Below are 20,356 nucleotides of genomic sequence, written 5' to 3' on the forward strand. Positions count from 1 at the left end.
ATAATAGCTAAAATGGTACAGAGAGGATTTACCATAACCACTCAGTTATGCTGTGCTGTTTTGTTTTTAATTAAAAAGTGTAAGGTAATGCTTTCTGAAACTTTAGGATTTGAGATATAGAGGCAAACCTTATATCCTGGATCAATAGTGCTGTTCAGTATTGTTAACCATTTTAAATCATTTCCTCAACATAAATCAATAGAAGCCTTTTCAACTACAAAATATAAAGGAAAAAAAAGAAAATACTCCTCAAACTGAAGATAAATATGGCTGGAACATGATAGGAAAGCATTCCAGAAATGTGAACTGCATAACTTTATATAGTTTTCAGACCAGTCTTTCTTACGATATGACCTTCTGACTTAGAAGTATCAACATATTTCTGCATCCTATCCATTTGAGGATCCTTTATAGTTCAAGGAGAGACTGAATCCAGGACAGAAAGATGGTTGACTGATTATTTACAAAAGAAGTAGAAACCTATATTTATTTTAATTGTTCTGGGATCATGGTGCAACCACCTGGTGTTTGAATGAAAATAACTCTTGTGCACTGAAGTCTTCTAATATGTAGCAATACTTTATTAAAGATTATAGTATTACAGTCTTAGAAAATAAAGAAAATTTTTAATTTGCACTTCAACTAAATGGCAACTGTACTTATGTTTAAGGCTACAACAATTTAAAAAGCATAGTACTACACACAAATAGTGATTATTGGAACAGATTTGTAAAGCAATAGAACCTAGTTATGGTGTTAGCATGCAGAAATAGAATATAGTTATGGTGTTAGAATGTAGAAAGTCTCAAGAGACCATCACTCTTACCCTAACAACCAAAACAATCTGGATAAGTTTAGAAAAACTAAACCCATCAGAGAACTAAGGATTCAAAGAGACCTAGTGAGCTAATGTCCAGAAAGTAACTAAGAGAGAAGACACCCATGGCAGCAGCTTTCATCTTTGGCAGAGTGGTGGGAAGAAGAGAAGGAGTAGACAGGGGTAGGGAGATATCAGCCAAAACTTTACCAAACGTGTAATTGCCTCTTACGGACTAGTGAAACAGATAACAATTCTGAGAAGCCACAAGGCAAGTCTACACTTGCCTGCCAAACTGAGAGGCAATAAACCAAAGTTCAAGGGCCAAGAGAGGAGAATTGAGAGAGAATCAGTCCTGAATCATATAGGGCATCCCTAAATACAAGGCAACTGCCCACTAAATGTAGGAGAACCCTGGGCAAAAGATTTATGAAAATGAACAGGAAGAGTGGGAATGGTGCAAGAGAGTTGAGATAAAGCCCTCTAAGGCAATGTGGAAAGAGAGAGAGCGATCTTCCAAAATGCAGAAAGCCTAAAGCAGATCTAGAGAGCAGAGAGAACTTAACCAGCAATCCAGGTAGCTGGCAGCAGGGTTATAAAGCATAGAGTTTTGAAAGTGGGTGGCTCAGCTATAAAACATGAGCTCTCTTGAATCTCATCAGTTCTTACACTGTACGCCCCTCAGAAGGAAAGTCTTGATCCCATTCTCAAAACATTTTAAACTAAACTAAATTAAAGCTGCAACAAAATCCAGTTGTGGTTCAACTATAGACCATACTGAAGCAGCTCCTGACCCTAGAGGCCAGACACATGGATTATTCCCTCTTCTGGAAGTAAATATTATTTGCCTTGGTCTCTACTGTTATTTTACGTACAGTGTCTACTTTATAATTAAAAATTGCAATACATGCAAAGAAGGAAAAAATAATTTTTTGGAAAGACAGAAAGCAATCAATCGAAGTAAATCAAGAGAAGACCAGATGTCAAATATATCAGAAAAGACTTTAAAATAATTATGATAAAATCATGATGATGTTGATGATAAAAATGCTAAGAATCCAGAGTTAATGGTAGACAATGTGGATGAAGAGATTAGAGAATTTCAACAAAGACACAGAAGCACAGAAAATGAATTACATAGAAATGGGCTAGAAAAGGAAAATCTATCAGAAATAAAAATTTTGTTTGAAAGACTTAATAGGACATTGGAATTAACAGAGGAAAGAATCAGTGAACTTGAACATAAATCAAAGAAAATTTCCAAACAGAAACTTCAAGTGAGGAGAGAAAAAAGAATTGGAAGGAAAAGACAAGGTAGAGCATATAATATCTATGGAACAATGTCAAAGAGGAAATAATGACAAAGAACTTTCCAAACCAGTAAAACGTAACAACCCACATAATCTATGAAGCTCAGCAAACCCAGGCAGGATACATACATAGAAAACCAAACTTAGATACATCATAATCAAAGTACTAGAAACCTGTGCTAAAGAGCATATCTTAAAAGTAGGGATAAAAACAACACATTACATACAGAGGAACAATAATGTAAATGACTGCTGACTTCTCACTAGGAACAGTAGAAGGCATAATTCAATTGAATGATATCTTCAAAGTGCTGAAAGAAACAAAAGTTACCATAGACTCGTATTCAGTGAAATTATTCATCAGAAATGAAAATGAAATAAAGACATTTTCAAGCAAATAGTTGTGGAGAAAAATTATCTCTGCAGATCTACAAGAAATACTAAAGAAATTGTTGTGGTTGAAGAGAAATTACACCAGACAGAACCCCAGACCTGCAGAAGGGAATTAGAAAAAACAGAAAGGGTAAATAACCTGAATAAATATAAAAGATGTATTTTTTAACTTTTAAGAAAAAGTTTATATATTTTATTATAAGACTATTGGCTGTTTAAAACAGAAAAAAATAGCAATGTGTCATGGGTGTTATAACATATGTAGAACTAAAATAGAAGACCTCTAGCACACAAATTGAAAGGAAAGATGGAAATTATATAGTTGTTTCTTACACAGTTTGTGAAGCGGTATAAATTTTTTGGAAAGTAGACTGTTATAACTATAGTTATGTATTATAATCCATAGCTGAAGCACTAAAACTGCTTTAAGAGTTATAATTGTAAAAAATCAGTACAGGAGATCAAATGAAATACTGAAAAAAATATATGCTTTACACAAAGACAGGAAAGGAAGACCAGACCAGGTAAATAATAAGCAATACCAAGATGTGAGATTGAAACCCAACTATATTAAAAATTACATTACAATAAGTGTTCTAATTAAGATGCAGAAATTGTCAGCTGGTTCAGAAAAGCAAGACCCAACTATATACTACTTTTCAGAAATTCACTTTAAAGACAAATGTGTTGTGAGTAAGAGAGTGAAAGAAAGTATACCATGTAAACAGCATACTGAAGCTACTGTACTAATATGAGACAAAATTGAATTTAAGACAATGTTATTCTAGATATGTTTCATTTCATCCAGAAGACATAACAATCCTAAAGTGTACATGCACCTAATAATCTTTTCAAAGTACATGAAGTAAAAATTGTCAGAACTAAGAAGAGAAATGGACAAATCTGCAATCACAGTTGGAGATTTAAAGACTCTCTTCTATAATTGATAGTTTAAGTAGAAAAAAAAGAAAAGAAGAATCATCTCAGTCCTTACACCATATACAAAAGTGAACTTGAAAAGGATTGTAGAACTAAACATCTAAAAGAAAACATGCAGGAAAACCTTAGTGAACTTGGATTAGACAAATTTCTTAAATAGGACCAAAGAGCCAAGCCAGTTCAATAGAGAAGGGAAAGTCTTTTTAACAAATGGTGCTGGAACAACTAGCTATCTGTGTGTAAAAACATGAACCTAAACCAGTCTTACTCCTGACAGAAAACTTAATTCTAGATGGAATATAAAACAAATGTAAAACCCAGAAACATAATCTTCGTAGAAGAAAACATTGGAGAATATCCTTGCAAGCCTAGGGTAGGCAACGATTACTTGGACAAGATATGTAAAACGCTAACCATAAAAAAGATGCCATTAAAAAACCAAATAGGCAAACCACACAGTGGTAAAAAATATTCTCAGTGCATACATCTCACAAAATACTTGTATCTAAATATATAAATATTTCAACAATAAAAAGGCAAGTAACCCAGTTTAAAATACACAAAAGACTTGAGCAGATATTTCATAAAAGAAGATATATGAATGGCCAATAAATAAATGAAAAGGTGCTTAACATTGGGTATCAGAGAAATGTAAAAACCTCAGTGAATAATGAGGTTTGAAAGAATTTGGGTAGGAGTGATGTAACTGTTCTGTATTTTGATTGTGGTGGTGACTACACAAAACTCTTACCTGTATACTAAAAAAGATTAATTATGCCTAAATAAAAATGGTAATTTTTATAGCCTAAATAATGAAATATCATATCCCACCTAGTTGAATGGCTAAAGAAAAAAAAATTAACAACATTCATTGGTGAAGATGTTGGAGTGTCTACAACTCACATTCATTACTGGTGGGCATGTAAAATGGTACACCACTACAAGAACTTTTAGGGAGATTTTTTTAAGAAGTTAAACATCCATCTAACCTTATCATTCGGGTTTCACCCGTGAGAAATGAAAGCTTATGTCCACAAAAACACTTTGACAAGAATGTTCACAATGGTCTTATTCATAATCCAGATCTGCAAATGACCTAAGTTTCCATCAACAGGAAAATAGCTAAATAAATTGTGGTATATTTATACAATGTAATACTACTCAGAAATAAAAAGGAACAAACTACTGAAACACAAAACAATATAAATGTCTTTAAGAAATAATCATGTTGAGCAAAACAAAACAGACACCACAAAAACACATACTGTATGATTCTAGTTATGTGGTAGTCATTAGCAGGTAGCATTCATTTGTGCTGATAGAAGTCAGAAAATGGTTGCCAGTGATTGGGACTGACTATAAAGGTGCATATTGAAACCTTCTGGGTGGATAGATGGAAAAGATATATATCTTGTTTGGGGGAGTAGTTTCATGGTTGTATAAGCTGTCAAAATCCTTTCAGCTGAGCTGTTCCAATTCATTTCATTATTTGCAAAATACACTGTAATTTAATTTATTTTTATTTTTAGAGGCAGGGGTCTACTCTGTCACCCGGGCTGCAGTGCCCTGGCACAGTCACAGCTCGCTGCAAGCTCAAACTCCTGGGCTCAAGCAATCTTTCTGCCTCAGCCTCCTGAGTAGCCAGGACTACAGCACACTTCACCATGTCCAGCTAATTCTTTTTATTTTACTTTTTGTAGACAACGAGTCTTGCTGTGTTGGCCAGGCTAGTCTTGAACCCCCAACCTCAAACGATCCTCCTGCCTCAGCCTCCCAAAGTGCTGGGATTACAGGCGTGGGCCACCATGCCCAGCCTGTAATTTAATTTTTTAAAATGTTACAGTGTGATAAGGACAAATGAATGGTAAAGGAATGGATTTTTTAAAAAAATAAATGTTGCTGGACAAATTAGCAAGTTATTCAGAGGAATAAAATTAGCTTAGAGCCTCACTTTACATCTTGTGTCAAAGTAAATTTTTATTTCAGTGTGAGAAACTCAAAGCAAAAATAGATTTTTTTAAATTGTCCATGTGGGATCACTTTATATGGGACACTGACACACTGCTGAAGTGTGTTAGGCCAACCAATAAAACCTGGTACACCCAGAACTTTCCTGGTTTTAGCACTGAAAGCCTTGTGTCTAGAAACCCTTTTAATCTCAGTTCTGCTGCTCATCCTAATGTGAGTATAATTAAATACAGCATTATGTTTGGCAGTATCCATCAGTAACCTTAGAATTTTAATGCTTACTAAGCTGCTGTAGGGAAATGCCCTGAGAACAATAGAGAAGAGCTTTAGGAGCAAGAGAAAAACATAAGAAAAGTTACTCTAAACTAAACAAAACCAAAATAAAACCCTAGAACAAACACATTTAAGTATCTCATTAGACAAAATTTAGCAGTTTTCAAATGTAAGCTTGTATCAGGATCACCTAGAGGCCTTGTTAAAAGAGATTCCTGGACTCTATTTCCAATGTTTCTGATTGAGTAGGACTTTGTTGAGACCTGAAAATTTGCATTTCTAACAAGTTTCCATGAGCAGTTGATGTTAATGTTGCTACTTCTGGAAATAAACTTTGAGAACCACTGTTCCAAAGACAACTCTATTATTGATATTCTTGATGATAACCCACATTACTGAGGAAAGTATAAGTTATTTGAAAAAGCAAGGAAATAAATAATTTTTATAAAAATTGCCTTTGAAATTTCAATTTTGTTGAATAAAGAAGCTTTTATAATCTAGATCTATTACATGTGTAGAATACCACACTTTAAAACACTATAAATGAGATATTACTTGTCTTGGTCCCATCCTTTGCTCTACAGTATCACAGTAGCCTTGAAAAATTAACAACCCACACTTTTCAGTGAAAGCCAATAACCTGGCAGTCACTGGAGAGAATAGAATATAGGGTGGAACTCTTTCACAGCCTGATTGCCAGAGGTGGTTTTGACCTCTCTGGTGGTTCCTGGAATATCCTGTTTGCAAGGCTGTCTGTATTTGACCTGATTCAAGAGGTTCCTTTGTACAGAAAGTCTTTTCCCCTGGGGTAATTGTCAAAACAATTTAGGTTAGTTTTGAATATCTTTTCTTATGTTTCCCTCAACTGTTATCAGTATCTCAGGCAACATGCTGAGACAAACAGTAGACTAATCAAAAAGCTTAAAAGGAAAAGCTGGGGAATGAGTTCTCCAGAGGACCTTTGAAAACCTCCAATATATTCCTTAAAACCTAGAAGACCATGTACATGTTCATGATTGTGTACATGCTCTGGAAAGATATGAAGAGGCCTTAAACTCTCATCTCTGGCTGAACATGAGGTTCTCTGCAAGCAGGAAGCAAAGATTAAGGCGGAGTTATCAACTGCTTATCTGAGTATTGAAGGCAGGCCCCCAACATGCAGACAGACCCCTTGGCAAAGAATGCAAGACTTATTAGTTGCAAGCATTTAAGGAAATATCTGTACAACCATTAACTAACCACTAACCTAACCAATCAGAGACTTCAGTGGCCACATACAAGGAATGCTGACTTTTTAAAATTAAGAGTCACTAAACAACAGCTATGACAAATAACAACAAGCCCTGGACAGGGAGACATATCTGATGTCTAGAGTTGCCCACATTGTATTTATTTTAAATGTCCAGTTTTCAACAAAAAAATGAGACATGAAGAAAAAGAAGAAAGTATGGCCCATACAAAGGAGAAAAAGGTAATCAATAGAAATTATCCCTAGGAAATGCAGAGCAGCTTAGAGCAAATGAGTGACATACTCTCCACGCTGGCCCAGTGGCCCTCTTGTTTTTCTTAATGGTGAGCACAGCTAACTGATTAACACCAAAAAGGCAGCACACTTCCGTCTGACTCACACCTTCATCCAGCTTCTTGAGAATATTCATCTTATCTTCGAGAGACACGACCCTTCACCTCCTCTTGGTATGTGTCTGGCAGAGGATCAAAATTCCACCAAGGCCTCTGCCCCGCCCAGGGTGGGCTAAGCTGCTGCCCTAGCCACAGCAGCCTCCACAACTGCCATTATCGCCACTACAGAGAACTGGGTTTTGGAGATGGGAAGGACCTATTGACTTCCTGTAGGTCCTTACCCTTGCCAGTCCACTTGCCGGGAAGCCTAGACATTAGACTTACTAGACAAAGACTTTAAATCCAGTATTTTACATATGTTCAAAGAATTAAAACCATCCTGAAGAGTGAAAGAAAAGTATGGGAACAATGTCTCTCACCAAGTATAGAATATCAGCGAAGAGATAGAAGTTATAAATAAGAACCAAATAGAAATTCTAGAGTTGAAAAGTACAATAACTGAAATGAAAAATTCTCCAGACAGGGTCAACAAAAGAAAATAACTGGCAGAAGAAAGAATCAGAAAACTTGAAGATGGGTCAGTTGAGATTTCCAGGATAAAGAACTGAAAGAAAAAGAAGAATGAAGAAAAATTAACAGAGCCTCAAAGACCTATAGGATACCATCAAATATACCAGCATATGTATAATGTGATTGCCTGAAGGATGGAAAAAATAGAGAAAGGGGCAGAAAAAAGTATTTGAATAAATAATGGCCCAAAGCTTCCATAATTTGATGAAAAACATTAACATACACATCCAAGAATCTCAGTGACCCTCAAGTAGAATAAACTTGAAGAGATCCACACCATAGACGTATTATAATCAAACTGTCAAAAACCAAAGACAGAGGATCTTGAAAGCAGCAAAAAAGAAATGACTTATCACATGCAAGAGATCCTCAATTGAGATCAGCAGCTGATTTCCCATCAGAAACCATGGAGGCCATAAAACAGTGAGATGGCATATTCAGAGGTCTGAAAGAAAAAAAAAAATCTGTTGAATTCTATATCTAGCCAAACTGTTCTTTGGAAACAAAGCAGAAATCAGGACATTCCCAGATAAACAAAAGCTGAGGGAGTTCATCTCTAGAAAACCTGCCTTATAAGAAATACTTCAAGCTAAAATGAAAAGACACTAGACAGTAACTCAAATCCACATGAAGAAATAACATCAGTAAAGGTAACTACATAGGTAAATATAAAACAGCATTAAGGGTATTATTTTATTTGTAACTTTTTTTTCTCCAGTCAGATTTTAAAAACAACTGAATAAAGCAATAATTTAAATCAATGTTGATGAGCACACATTGCACAAAGATGTAATTAATGTGACAGTACCATCACAAAGCAGGTGAAGAGGACAGTCATATACGAGCAGAGATTTTATATGCTACTGAAATCAAGCTGGTATAATTCAAACTAGATTCTTACAAAATGTTAACTATAATGCAAGGCAGTCACTAAGAAAATGACTGAAAATATATGTAGTAAAAGAAATGACATCGGAATTAAAATGGTACAGTAGAAAATATCTATTTAACACAAAAGAAGGCAGTAATGGAGAAATAGAGACACAAAGAAGGCATTAGACATAAAGAAAACATAGCAAAATGAATGACAAAATTCCTACATTATCAGTAATTACATTACATGTAAATAGATTAAGCACTCCAGTTAAAAAGAAAAGATTGGTAGAGTAGATTAAAAAACAGAATCTGCCAGGCGTGGTGGCTCTCACCTGGGCGGGAGGATTGCTTGAGCTCAGGAGTTCAAGACCAGTCTGAGCAAAAATGAGATCCTGTCACTACTAAAAATAGGAAAATTAGCTGGGCATCGTGGCACACACCTGTAGTCCCAGCTACTTGGGAGGCTGAGGCAGGAGGATTGCTTGAGCCCAGGAGTTTGAAGTTGCAGTAAGCTATGATGACATCACTGCACTCTACTCAGAGTGACAGAGCAAGGCTCTGTCTCAAAAAAAAAAAAAAACCCCAGAATCCAACTTTATGCTGTCTGCAAGAAAGACACTTTAAAGACACAAAGTAAAAGGTTGGAAAAGATATATTACACAAACAGAAACCAAAAGACACCTACACTGGCTATACTAATATCAAAGTAGACCTTAAGACAAAAATTGTTTCTAAATGCAACAGATATAATATGTATATCATTATATAGTTATATATGATGTTATATAGTTATATATGTTACATAATTATTGATAAATTTCTAAAAAAAACATAAACTATTGAAACTGACTGAAGAAGAAATAGAAAATCTGAATAGTCCTATAACAAGTAAGGAGATTGAATTAGTAATTTAAAACTTCCCACAATGGAAAAAGCCCAGGATCAGATGGCTTCATTGGTGCATTCTGCCAAACATTTAAAGAAGAATTAACACCAGTCATTCATAAACTCTTTTCTAAAATGTTAGAAACCTGAGGAACACTTCCCAACTCATTCTTTGTGGCCAGTATTATCCTTATACCAAACTAGATAAAGACATCACAAGAAAAGGAAATTGCAAATCACTATCTCTTATGAAGATAGATGTAAAAACCCTCAACAAACTAACTGGATCCAGCAGCATTAAAAAAGGATTATATGCCATAACCAAGTGGAATTTATCAAAGGAATGCATGATGGGGTCAACATAGAAAAACCAGTCAAAGTAAAATACCATCTTAATAGAATAAAAGGCATAAAACACATGATATCTCAGTAGGCCCAGAAAAAGTAATTGTCATAAACCAACACCTTCTCAGGATAAAAGACTTCCTTAGTCTGATAAAAGGTATCTTTGAGAAACCAATAGCTTGATATCATACTAAATGGTGAAAGACTGAAAGCTTTCTTTCTAAAATCAGGAACAAGACAAGGATGTCTGCTTGATTCAACATTGTACTGGAGGTTCTATCAGTTAGGCAAGAGAAAGAAATAAAAGGCTTCTAGAGTAAGAAGGAAAAAAGGAAACTTTCTGTTTATAGATATAATCTTGTATATAGAAAATCTTAAGAAATACAACAACAAAAAATCTATCAGAGGCCGGACATAGTGGCTCACACCGGTAATCCCAGCACTTTAGGAGGCCAAGGTGGGAGGATTGCTTAAGGCCAGGAATTTGAGGTATGGTGAGCTATGGTGACACCACTGCACACTAGCCTGGGCAACAGAGTAAGACCCTGTCTCAAAAAAAAAAAAAAAACCACTATCAAAGCCAATAAATGAGTTCAGCAAGGTTGCAGGGTAGAGAGTCACTGTACAAAAATCAGTTATATTTCTGTATACCACCATTGAGCAACCCAAAAGTGAGATTAAGAAAAGTTTTATTTACAGTACCATCAAAAAGAATGAAATATTTAGATATAAATTTAAGGAAGTAAACAAAATGCCATATCCATTTTTAATGGATTTTAATGGAGCGATGATAAGAAATAAAGCACTGTTACATGCTACAAGGATGAACCTTGAAAACATGCTAAGTGAAAGAAGCCAAACACAGACGACTATGTTAGAAGCCTCCGAATGGAGATTTTTCCAGGTTCTTGGTGATCTTTGGGAGAAAAGAATTTCAGGACACACCATGTAAGCCGAGCAAGCAGCTTTTTATTGAAAGATTGAAAGCAAAAGTACACTCTCAGAAGAATAGTAGACAGGCTCGAAAAGAGCAGATGTCCTGAGAGGAGGTGATTTGTGGTCTTTTTAAGTCTTAGTAATTGAGGGAGGAATATTAAGGGTTGGCTGGGCGCAATGGCTCATGCCTGTAATCCTAGCACTCTGGGAGGCCAAGGCGGGAGGATTGCTTGAGCTCAGGAGTTAGAGGCCAGCCTGAGCAAGAGCGAGACCCCATCTCTACTAAAAATAGAAAGAAATTAGCCAAAACAACTAAAAATAGAAAAAATTAGCCGGGCATGGTGGCACGTGCCTGTAGTCCCAGCTACCCAGGAGGCTGAGGCAGGAGGATTGCTTGAGCCCAGGAGTTTGAGGTTGCTGTGAGCTAGGCTGACGCCACGGCCACTGTAGCCCAGGCAAGAGAGTGAGACTCTGTCTCAAAAAAAAAAAAAAAAGAAAGAAAGAAAAGGAATATGTCTCTCAGTACTGGGATTTCTTCTAAAAATCCTTGCTAATGTACCTTCCATTGAAAGTTAAATGATATTTTGGAAAATCTTTAATTTATAGTCTTTGTCAACAAATTATGCTCTTTTGAGTCTATATAATTTGTCTTCAAATCTTTTATGTAACAAAACGATTGATGCACAGGAATAATTCATTAACAGTTTTAATCTTTTCTACAATAATCTGTGGAGTTTATTTTCCCTAATTTGTTCTCCCAGGAATTAGGATTTTCTTGAGTTTTTTATAGCTATCTTCAGCTAGAGATATACTCTAATAACTACATTATGTTACATGTGTTTAGATTAGGGTTTTTAAATCTTGGTTTTCATTCAAGGGGCATGGGGTTGGGGTTGCTGTGGTTTTTTTTGTTTGTTTTTGACAGATAGGGTCTCATTCTGTCACCCAGGCTAGAGTACAGTGACCTGACCGTAGCTCACTAGAGCCTCAAATTGCTGAGCTCCAGCAATCCTCATACCTTAGCCTCCCAAGTAGCTAGGACAATAGGCACACACTACTACACCCGGATAGTTGGGTGTTTTTTGTTTGTTTAATTTTTTGTAAAGACAGAGTCTTAGTATGTTTTCCAGGCTGGCCTCGAACTCCTGGCCTCAAATAATCCTCCCACCTTGGCCTTCCAAAGTGCTAGGATTGTAGGTATGACCACTATGCCCAGCCACAGGGGTGTGTATTTTTTTATAGTTGCATAATGACATCTTTTATAGATAATATAAAACATCATATCTTCACATGGTTAAAATTTTCTTTATGTAAATTTTATGATCCCAAGAATTTCTGGGCTTATAGTCAAGTTTTTGAAAAGTGATATGTGATCTTTAACAGGTTTTAGATTAGATCTCAACAAAACCAGTTGTAGTATAAAAATTGCACAGTGGTTCTTCCCAAAAATTCTCAGTGAAGGTCTTGAACATTGCTGTACTCTATTCATTGCTGGTTCTTAATTTTTTAAAACTTAAATTTTTTAAGTTTATTACATTTAAGTATAGTGTTTCCATGAATGTCCTCTTATATTTGTCTTATAGTGGAAAAGGAACATTTTCCCAAGGTAACATACCTTGAAGTAGTATACACTAAGTATTGGCAACTTTTCAAAAATACAAATTCAATTACCTCTTTTAGAGTAGGCTTGGTCACCTCAGTAATTATTTCACCCAAGGAAGGGCCCTTTTATTTTAAAAAAAAGGTCTCGTGGTTCATTTAATTAACATTTACTCTGTTTAAATCAGTTCTTGAAATCTGAACTATTTTTATACTTTTAAATAATTGCTTTTCTGTTACACCAAAAGAATGCAAGTTTTAGTTTGTGAAAGGAAGGAGAAGTATTGAAACTGAGTTGAGCACTAGGGGTGAAAATGTGGAAGGAGATGAACATATACTACAGGCAAAATGAATTTTCCTCTCATTGCTTGAGTTCTTAGTAAAATGAAATGTGCAAAATGGCAACACTCGATATTTCAGGTTTTCAAATTAAGGTACATTTTTCTCAATGGATTGATAGCCAACCTTTTGGAAACCTGGGGGAAAATGTTTTTGTTTTGCTCACTTAACATTTAGCAAAGTATTTTAAGTGAATAAAATTGATTTGGATGGTAGTAATATTTAGTCTTACTGTGCAATATATTTTCAGTAAATCAGAACAAGAAACATTTTAGTGGTAAAGTTATTGCAACTAATGTGTTTCGTGTGTTTTTGTTGTCATTATTAATCTATGCCTACTCAAAGAATAGGCTGTTGTGATTTCTAATCAGAGTGATTATTTTCTCTCAAATTATGATTTGGTTTGATTTACAGGTAAACAGTGTTGACCTAAGAGCGGCCAGTCATGAGCAGGCAGCAGCCGCATTGAAAAATGCTGGCCAGGCTGTCACAATTGTTGCACAATATCGACCAGAAGGTAATAAAATTCTTACTATCTATGGTTATTGCTTATTTCAGTTTTTAAAATTCTTCCTCTTAAATAATCCAAGCTTAACTTCCTTTTTTATGTTTTTTCTGATTTGTTTATCTAGTATTTGTTTAGTCTGAACCTAATTCACTTTCAAGATCTAAAGTATTTTTTAATAGGATGTAAGAACTGGTATCTGCCAACTCTTTTGAGCATTGTGCCATTGTTTTGATTAATTCTTAAGTGCTTATTTTTTTAAATCTGGCCTCTAACCAAACATATACCTTTTAACATCCCTTTTACTACCTCCTTGATCTAAAAGAATAATAAAAACCATAAACAAAGATAGTATTATTGCAAAAGAAAATTAGATCACCTGGTTTTTTTAAACTTTTGAGGTAGGTTATATTTATTAATATCAATATTTAAGATATGTTTCTAATAGTCATTATTGTTATTTAAAACAAAGAGAAGAATGCCAAGTTCAGGATATAATATAGTAAATTATCGTGGACATGACCTTACCATGTTCCTAGGGGAAAGAGGCGGTAAGGGAAAATTTGAGGTCTTGCCATATTAAACATATATGACTCTAGTTTACATCCATATAAACACTTCTCCAATAAAACCTCGGTGGAATTTAAAAAGCCTAAACACCCAAAAGGATACGTAGCATACTTGTTGATGATTGTAAACAACATAATGAAGAAGGAAAAAAATGATGTGACTAAAGAAGCTAAATGAAACATTCTATAACTTAGAAACAATTAACATTTATTATTCTTTTCTTGGATAGGAATTTATTTTTATAACAAAACCTAATATGTTTTTTAGCTGATCAAAGTAGCATGTTGAGCACTGCTTGATATTTCATAAAAAATAGTAGGTTCCATCAGTCTAGAAAACCTTAGGGAAAATTCATTTACGTAAGGGGTAAATTTCAAATAAATGCACATTAAGCAGAGACTAACATACGAAGTCAGAATGCCAATTCATTAATTTTTGTGAGAAATAAATCTACCAGTGAGACCCCTCGTGCTTTTATCTTCTGGCCAACACATTCCCACCGTATAGGTACACTATGTGGAAGCCAAATTATAATCACTGGTTGCTTAGTATTAAAGATACCTTCTCGGCCAGGCGCGGTGGCTCACGCCTGTAATCCTAGCTCTGGGAGGCCGAGGCGGGTGGATCGCTCGAGGTCAGGAGTTCGAGACCAGCCTGAGCAAGAGTGAGACCCCGTCTCTACTAAAAATAGAAAGAAATTATCTGGCCAACTAAAAATATATATACAAAAAAAAAATTAGCCGGGCATGGTGGCTCATGCCTGTAGTCCCAGCTACTCGGGAGGCTGAGGCAGTAGGATCGCTTAAGCCCAGGAGTCTGAGGTTGCTGTGAGCTAGGCTGATGCCACGGCACTCACTCTAGCCCGGGCAACAAAGTGAGACTCTGTCTCAAAAAAAAAAAAAAAAAAAAAAAAAAAAAGATACCTTCTCATGTTTATAAGGACTATAGACTTTCTAGGTATGATTAAGGGTAGACCATTATCTGCTCCCTAACCTTCCTAAAAAACACAGACAATAAGAAAAATAAAACATACACACATGCTCCTACCCACACAACTCTACCTCATATTAAACAAAACTAAGAAGACAGATGTAATACCTGGACAACAACATATAGATAAAGGCTGTTTAAGCAGCTGAGGTCTAGCAGAAGCCACGTGGAAAGAAGAGAACAGTTCAAACATGGAATGTCAAGAATGCTCATTGGTGGCAGAAATTAGAATAGGATAGAAAATTGCACTTACTAAAGGTGAAGGGCTCATTTTTGAGATGTAAAAATATGATCCCTTGGTTTTTATCATGGGAAATGGGGAGACTAGGCTAGAGCAGAAGCTATTCATTATGTGGTTTGTTCAGAGAAACAGAGGACCCATATTTGGATAAAGCAGCCTGCCTCTATAGGATCAGCTAATGTGACACTCTTTTGGTTTTAAAGCCATGAAATTACCTATGCTTCCTTCCCCCTCCGTGCCCCCCAAACTCTCTGCAAATAGCTTGTCCAGCAAAATCCAACTCATTCAGTTATAAGTAATTTAAAAGTAACTAGCCTAGCAATCATACAAAGATATTAATAAGAAGTGGGGGGAAGCAGTAAAGCTTAGGAACAGATTAGTCACATAAACACATATATGCAAATAAAAATATTGGTATAAATCAGATGAAAATTTAATGTTTTTAGCAATTTATGCATTCTCTTTGAAAGAAGACCACAAAGTAGAAATGTAAGAACTCTAGGAAAAGATGGCTCAACAACCAGAAGAGATTAATTTTGAATGAGCAGAACCCAAGAAGAAAGAAAGCAAACCAGTTATTGAACTTGGAACACAAAGATACACAGAGACAGTACAAAAAACACAGTAAGTGACGTAGAGGATACAATAGGAAAAGTAAACAAAATGAAACAAAGAGAATCTAAAAAGATTAGAAAGAAAATGTTAGGAACGGAAGACAGGCAGTTCTGTCTATATGCAAGATATACATAATTCGTCTTTCTGAATAAAGAAAAAAATTTTAAAGGAAAAGAATAAATATTTGAAAATATAATTCAATACATTCAAGAAAACTTACTAGAAATAAAAAGAAATGAATGTTTATATTGAAAGGGCACAGCATCATACAAGGAGAATTGACTCAGAATGGGCAAAATTCAGATATATTCTAGTTAATATTTATCAAGAAAGAATCTTTTGGGACCCAGGCAAAAATGTCAGGTTATTTATAGGGGGGTAAAAATTGGTTTGTAGGAGAAGGAAGGACTCCTGTTATGTTTGGTGAGCATAGAACAGAAAAAGAATAGTTTTGCTGGGCACAGTGGGTCATGCCTATAATCCTAGCACTTTGGCCAAGACAGGAGGATCCCTTGAGGCCAGGAGTTTGAGACCAACTGGGGCAATAACGAAGACCCTGTCTCTGCAAAAAAATAAAAAATTAGCCAGGTGTGATGGCTCATGCCTATAATACCAGCTACTTGGGGGGGCTGAGGCAGGAGGATCTGCTTGAGCCAAGTTTGAGGTTGCAGTGAGCTATGATGATGCCACTGCACTCTAGCCTGGGCAACAGAGCAAGATACTGTTTAAAAAAAAAAAATAGTTCATTTTACCATTTTTATTGTTAGGACTCTTAACTAAGCCTAATGTACCCCTATATGCACTAGATATACTTGGCCATTGATAGTTCACAAGGATGGGCCACCCTTTTTCTAGGATAGTTACTGAATAGGCCCAAGCATTAATTTCCCTCTCAGATTATGTTTTACTATGCTTGTACTGTTTTTCTTTCTTTTTGCTGCTTTTCTCTATACTTCACTTCTGTATGAACCTTTCCAACTGATACTCTTTTTCTTGAGTTGTATTCAGTACTTTCAACTATTTAGTATTGTTGCAGTCATCTTTGTATCAAAGAGAATTTGTAGTTTTCTTTGATTATTCAAATACCTATTTAGTAGTTATCGTCTGTGGTTCAAGGTTAGACTCTTAGACCCTTATGTTAATTACTCTTAAATGTGTATCTTCTTTCCAAACATCTCATAAACACCAGACTTTTGTGTCCTATTTGATTTCCCCAGCTGTATTTCTCTGTATTGAACAGGTTTCAAATTTAACATGTCTGAAACTTAATTCTTTTACTATCTCAATGAATGGTACCTTCAGCTGTGCACAGTGGCTCATGCCTGTAATCCCAGCACTTTAGGAGGCCAAGGCAAGAGGATCTCTTGTGGTCAGGAGTTCAAGACCAGCCTGGGCAACATAGTGAGGCTCCACCTCTACCAAAAAAATAAAATAAAATAAAAATAGCTGGGTGTGGTGGTACCTTCTTAAGCCCAGGAGTTCAGGGTTGCAGTGAGCTATGATCAATCACGCCACAGCACTCCAGCCTGGACAACAGAGCAAGACCCTGTCTCAAATACATAAATAGAGTGAAAGACAGAAAGAAAAGAAAAGAGAGAGAAACACCTTCATTTATGCTTAAGACATTGACTACCACGCTAGAAAAAAAAATTTTTTTCCTTGGGGCCACAGCATTTTATTACGAAAACGGAATAAAAACTTTAAAAACAAAATGATTCTTTCTAATTTAATGAAAAATTTGTTATTTTTTTTTGTTTTGTTTTCTGTGCATGAATTATATGCAACTTGAAAAATAGTTCTTGAAGTTCCCAAGGTGAAGAGACATGTGAGTTACATACACTTCATGAGGTCCTGGGCTCAAAACTAGCATGAGTTAAATACAACTCACATGGCAGTTAATGTGTGAAGCCAGAAGCCCATGAATCATCCTCAACTCCCTTTTCTTTCACAGCCTCTCAGTCATAGCCACTTTAGCCAAAGCCTTACCTGAACTACTCTAATAACCTAATAACCTCTAACAGGTCTCCTGACTTCTTTCTTAATTTTTTCCAATCTATTCTCTGTTCATCAACTAAAATGATCTTTTTAAATACAAAGATTGGGTTGTATCATTCTCCATTTAAAATATTTCCCATTATTCTGAATAAAATCTAAACCCTTTAGTAGGAGTGTGATTGTACACAGCACAGCATATATGGTTTCACTGCATAGCCTCCATTCTTTCCTTTGCTCTTTAAGCTCTAACCGTACAGTTCTTCTTTCAGACTGCTAACTGCACCAGATTATTTCCCAATTCTCTGCTCATTCTCTTCTTTCTTAGAATATTCTCCCCTGTTCTTTAAATGACTGGCTCCTTCTCATAGCACTGTGATATTTTTCCTTTGTAACAGCTAACACAGTTTATAATTATGTGTTTATTTGCCTATTTATTATTTATTTAAGCTTTGCTATATCCTCACTAAATATGTAGTAATATCCCTATTTACAGATGATGAAGTAGACTCAGATAATAAAGCTAGTAATAACTAGGATTCACTTCCAGGTCTGTTGCCTTCAAAATCTAGGTAGTTTTCACTGGGAATATTTTGATGAGTGCTTAGTCTAACAGTGGTGATGTGCATTGTATTCTTTTGCCACTGCTGTGATATCATTGTCTAATAAAGATAAAGTGAGTACCAAGAGAGCACAGAAGACAGGCATTGCCTTAGAAATTCAAAAGGAGGGAGATTATATTGCCTAGCATAATAAAAGATGCCTTAGAATAGGATGGAGTCTTAACTGGGCACCTAAAGAATAGATAGGATTTAGATGGGCAGAGAGAAGAAATGATGTCCTAGGTGAAGAATAACAGAACACCAAAGATAGGAGAGTTAAATTTTTAAAGTATATTTCGGGTACTTTGAAAACTTGTCTGTCCTTGATGTGTTGCTACTTACTTTATGTCTGCTTATTAGGCAGTGACACTATAGCTGTATGTTTTGTTGTAATATTAATTATATATTTTTAACAAACGTATTTTTGTTGTACAGCACTTTTTTATAAAACATTCCACATCATCAAAGTATAACTGTTATAAGAACCAAGGATATAAGTTGAAGACTCAAATTTTGTTTCTCAGTGAGCTGGCTATTTTAAGAAGTACAAAAGGAGTCACTTGACACTGATAATCATCATGTTGTAGTTAGTATCTTTACTAGAGGCAAAGCCTTTGGGATTCTCTGCTTCACTGATAATCTTACATACATACATACAAACAGAGCAAAGAGGTAAGCTTTTGGTAGGATTAAATTTTTTATCTTTTAAGTCTATGGCTTGCCTATTAGTCTTCCAGAAAAGTACTATTATGAGGCCAGGCCCAGTGGCATACAGCTGTAATCCTTGCACTCTGGAAGGCCGAGGCAGGAAGAGCGCTTGAAATCAAGAGTTGGAGTCTAGCCTGAACAAAAGCAAGATCCCGTCTCTACTAAAAATATAAAAATTAGCCGGATGTCATGGTGTGCACCTATTTAGTCCCAGCTATTCTGGAGGCTAAGGCAGGAGGATCACTTGGGCCCTGGGAGTTTGAGGTTACGGTGAGCTACGATGACGGCCGCTGCACTCTAGTCCAGGCAGCAGAGTGAGACTCTATCTAAAAAAAAAAAAAAAAAGTACTGTTAGGGGTTTTTGAACTTTTATGGCTTAGATTATAAATATAAAAATAATAATCTCTGCAAGACATTTAAAGAGACCTTATTTTCTAAAGGTACATAAGCCTTTAATTTTATCCACAAGTGAGCTACGGTATTTCTTTTGTTAGCTGTTGTACACACATGAAGTAAACCTTTTCTTTTTTTTTCCTGTTAATCTGGTTTTTTTGGTTAATTTAATTCACGGCCTCCAATTACTGAATCTAAGAGAGTAGAGGAAAAGTAGGAAAAAGTGAGGGAAAGAAACCACTTCTATTGGAAAAACAAATAGATTTCTTTAGAAAAGACAAATGGGTTTTTTAGGAGAACAGATGGGAGATAAGACAGTTTGTGACAACATTGGTCTATGTAGGTATGAATGGTCTTTTCCATCTTCTTTAGGGCCATCAAACATCTCAGAAGAGGGTGTTTACAGTAGCCTCATATCCCAGAAATTGCTCCTTCTAGACAGATAAGGGAAGCTCTAAAAAGGCTTTTCTGCATCTTCTGAATCTCAAATGTCTTCAGCTTAAAATAATGTCTGTACCAACTCTCGGGTTCTGGATGGGTCCTCTTTGTTAACTCCAAAGACAAGGAGAAACCACTCTCTCAACCACACACTAAACTCTTCATGGAAAGCCCTAAGCTAAAATATTTTGTCTTTTGTTCTTCAAAGTACTATACCAACTTTCAGACCTTAAATTCTTAATTTTTGCTTCAGAAAACATTAATTACATTACAGTGATATTATAAAGGAAAAACAAAGAGGAAAAAACTAAACTTATTTTCTCTTTCACGTTGGTTATGTCTTATATTTATTTGTTAGGTATTTTATTTTCACAAGAAAAAAATGTTTGTGATTGACATTAATTTATCCCTAACTTTCTCGTGACTAAATTAAAGTCTGGAAAGGTTGAGAGGTTTGGCCACAATCACTGA

General features: G+C 35.5%; 1 protein-coding gene across 9 annotated transcripts in view; it reads left to right on the forward strand.

Annotated features, from left to right (window-relative positions):
• The window catches only part of DLG1 (discs large MAGUK scaffold protein 1), a 276,957-nt gene that overhangs the window by 190,135 nt on the left and 66,466 nt on the right, over positions 1-20,356 (forward strand). For all 9 annotated transcript variants that reach the window (XM_045539998.1, XM_045539999.1, XM_045540001.1 and 6 more), the window contains one exon: positions 13,246-13,348. In XM_045539998.1, coding sequence (XP_045395954.1) covers positions 13,246-13,348 — 103 coding nt within the window. The remainder of the gene's footprint in view (positions 1-13,245; positions 13,349-20,356) is intronic.

Source organism: Lemur catta, chromosome 1 (genome assembly GCF_020740605.2).
Source record: "Lemur catta isolate mLemCat1 chromosome 1, mLemCat1.pri, whole genome shotgun sequence".
Classification (NCBI taxonomy): Eukaryota; Metazoa; Chordata; class Mammalia; order Primates; family Lemuridae; genus Lemur; species Lemur catta.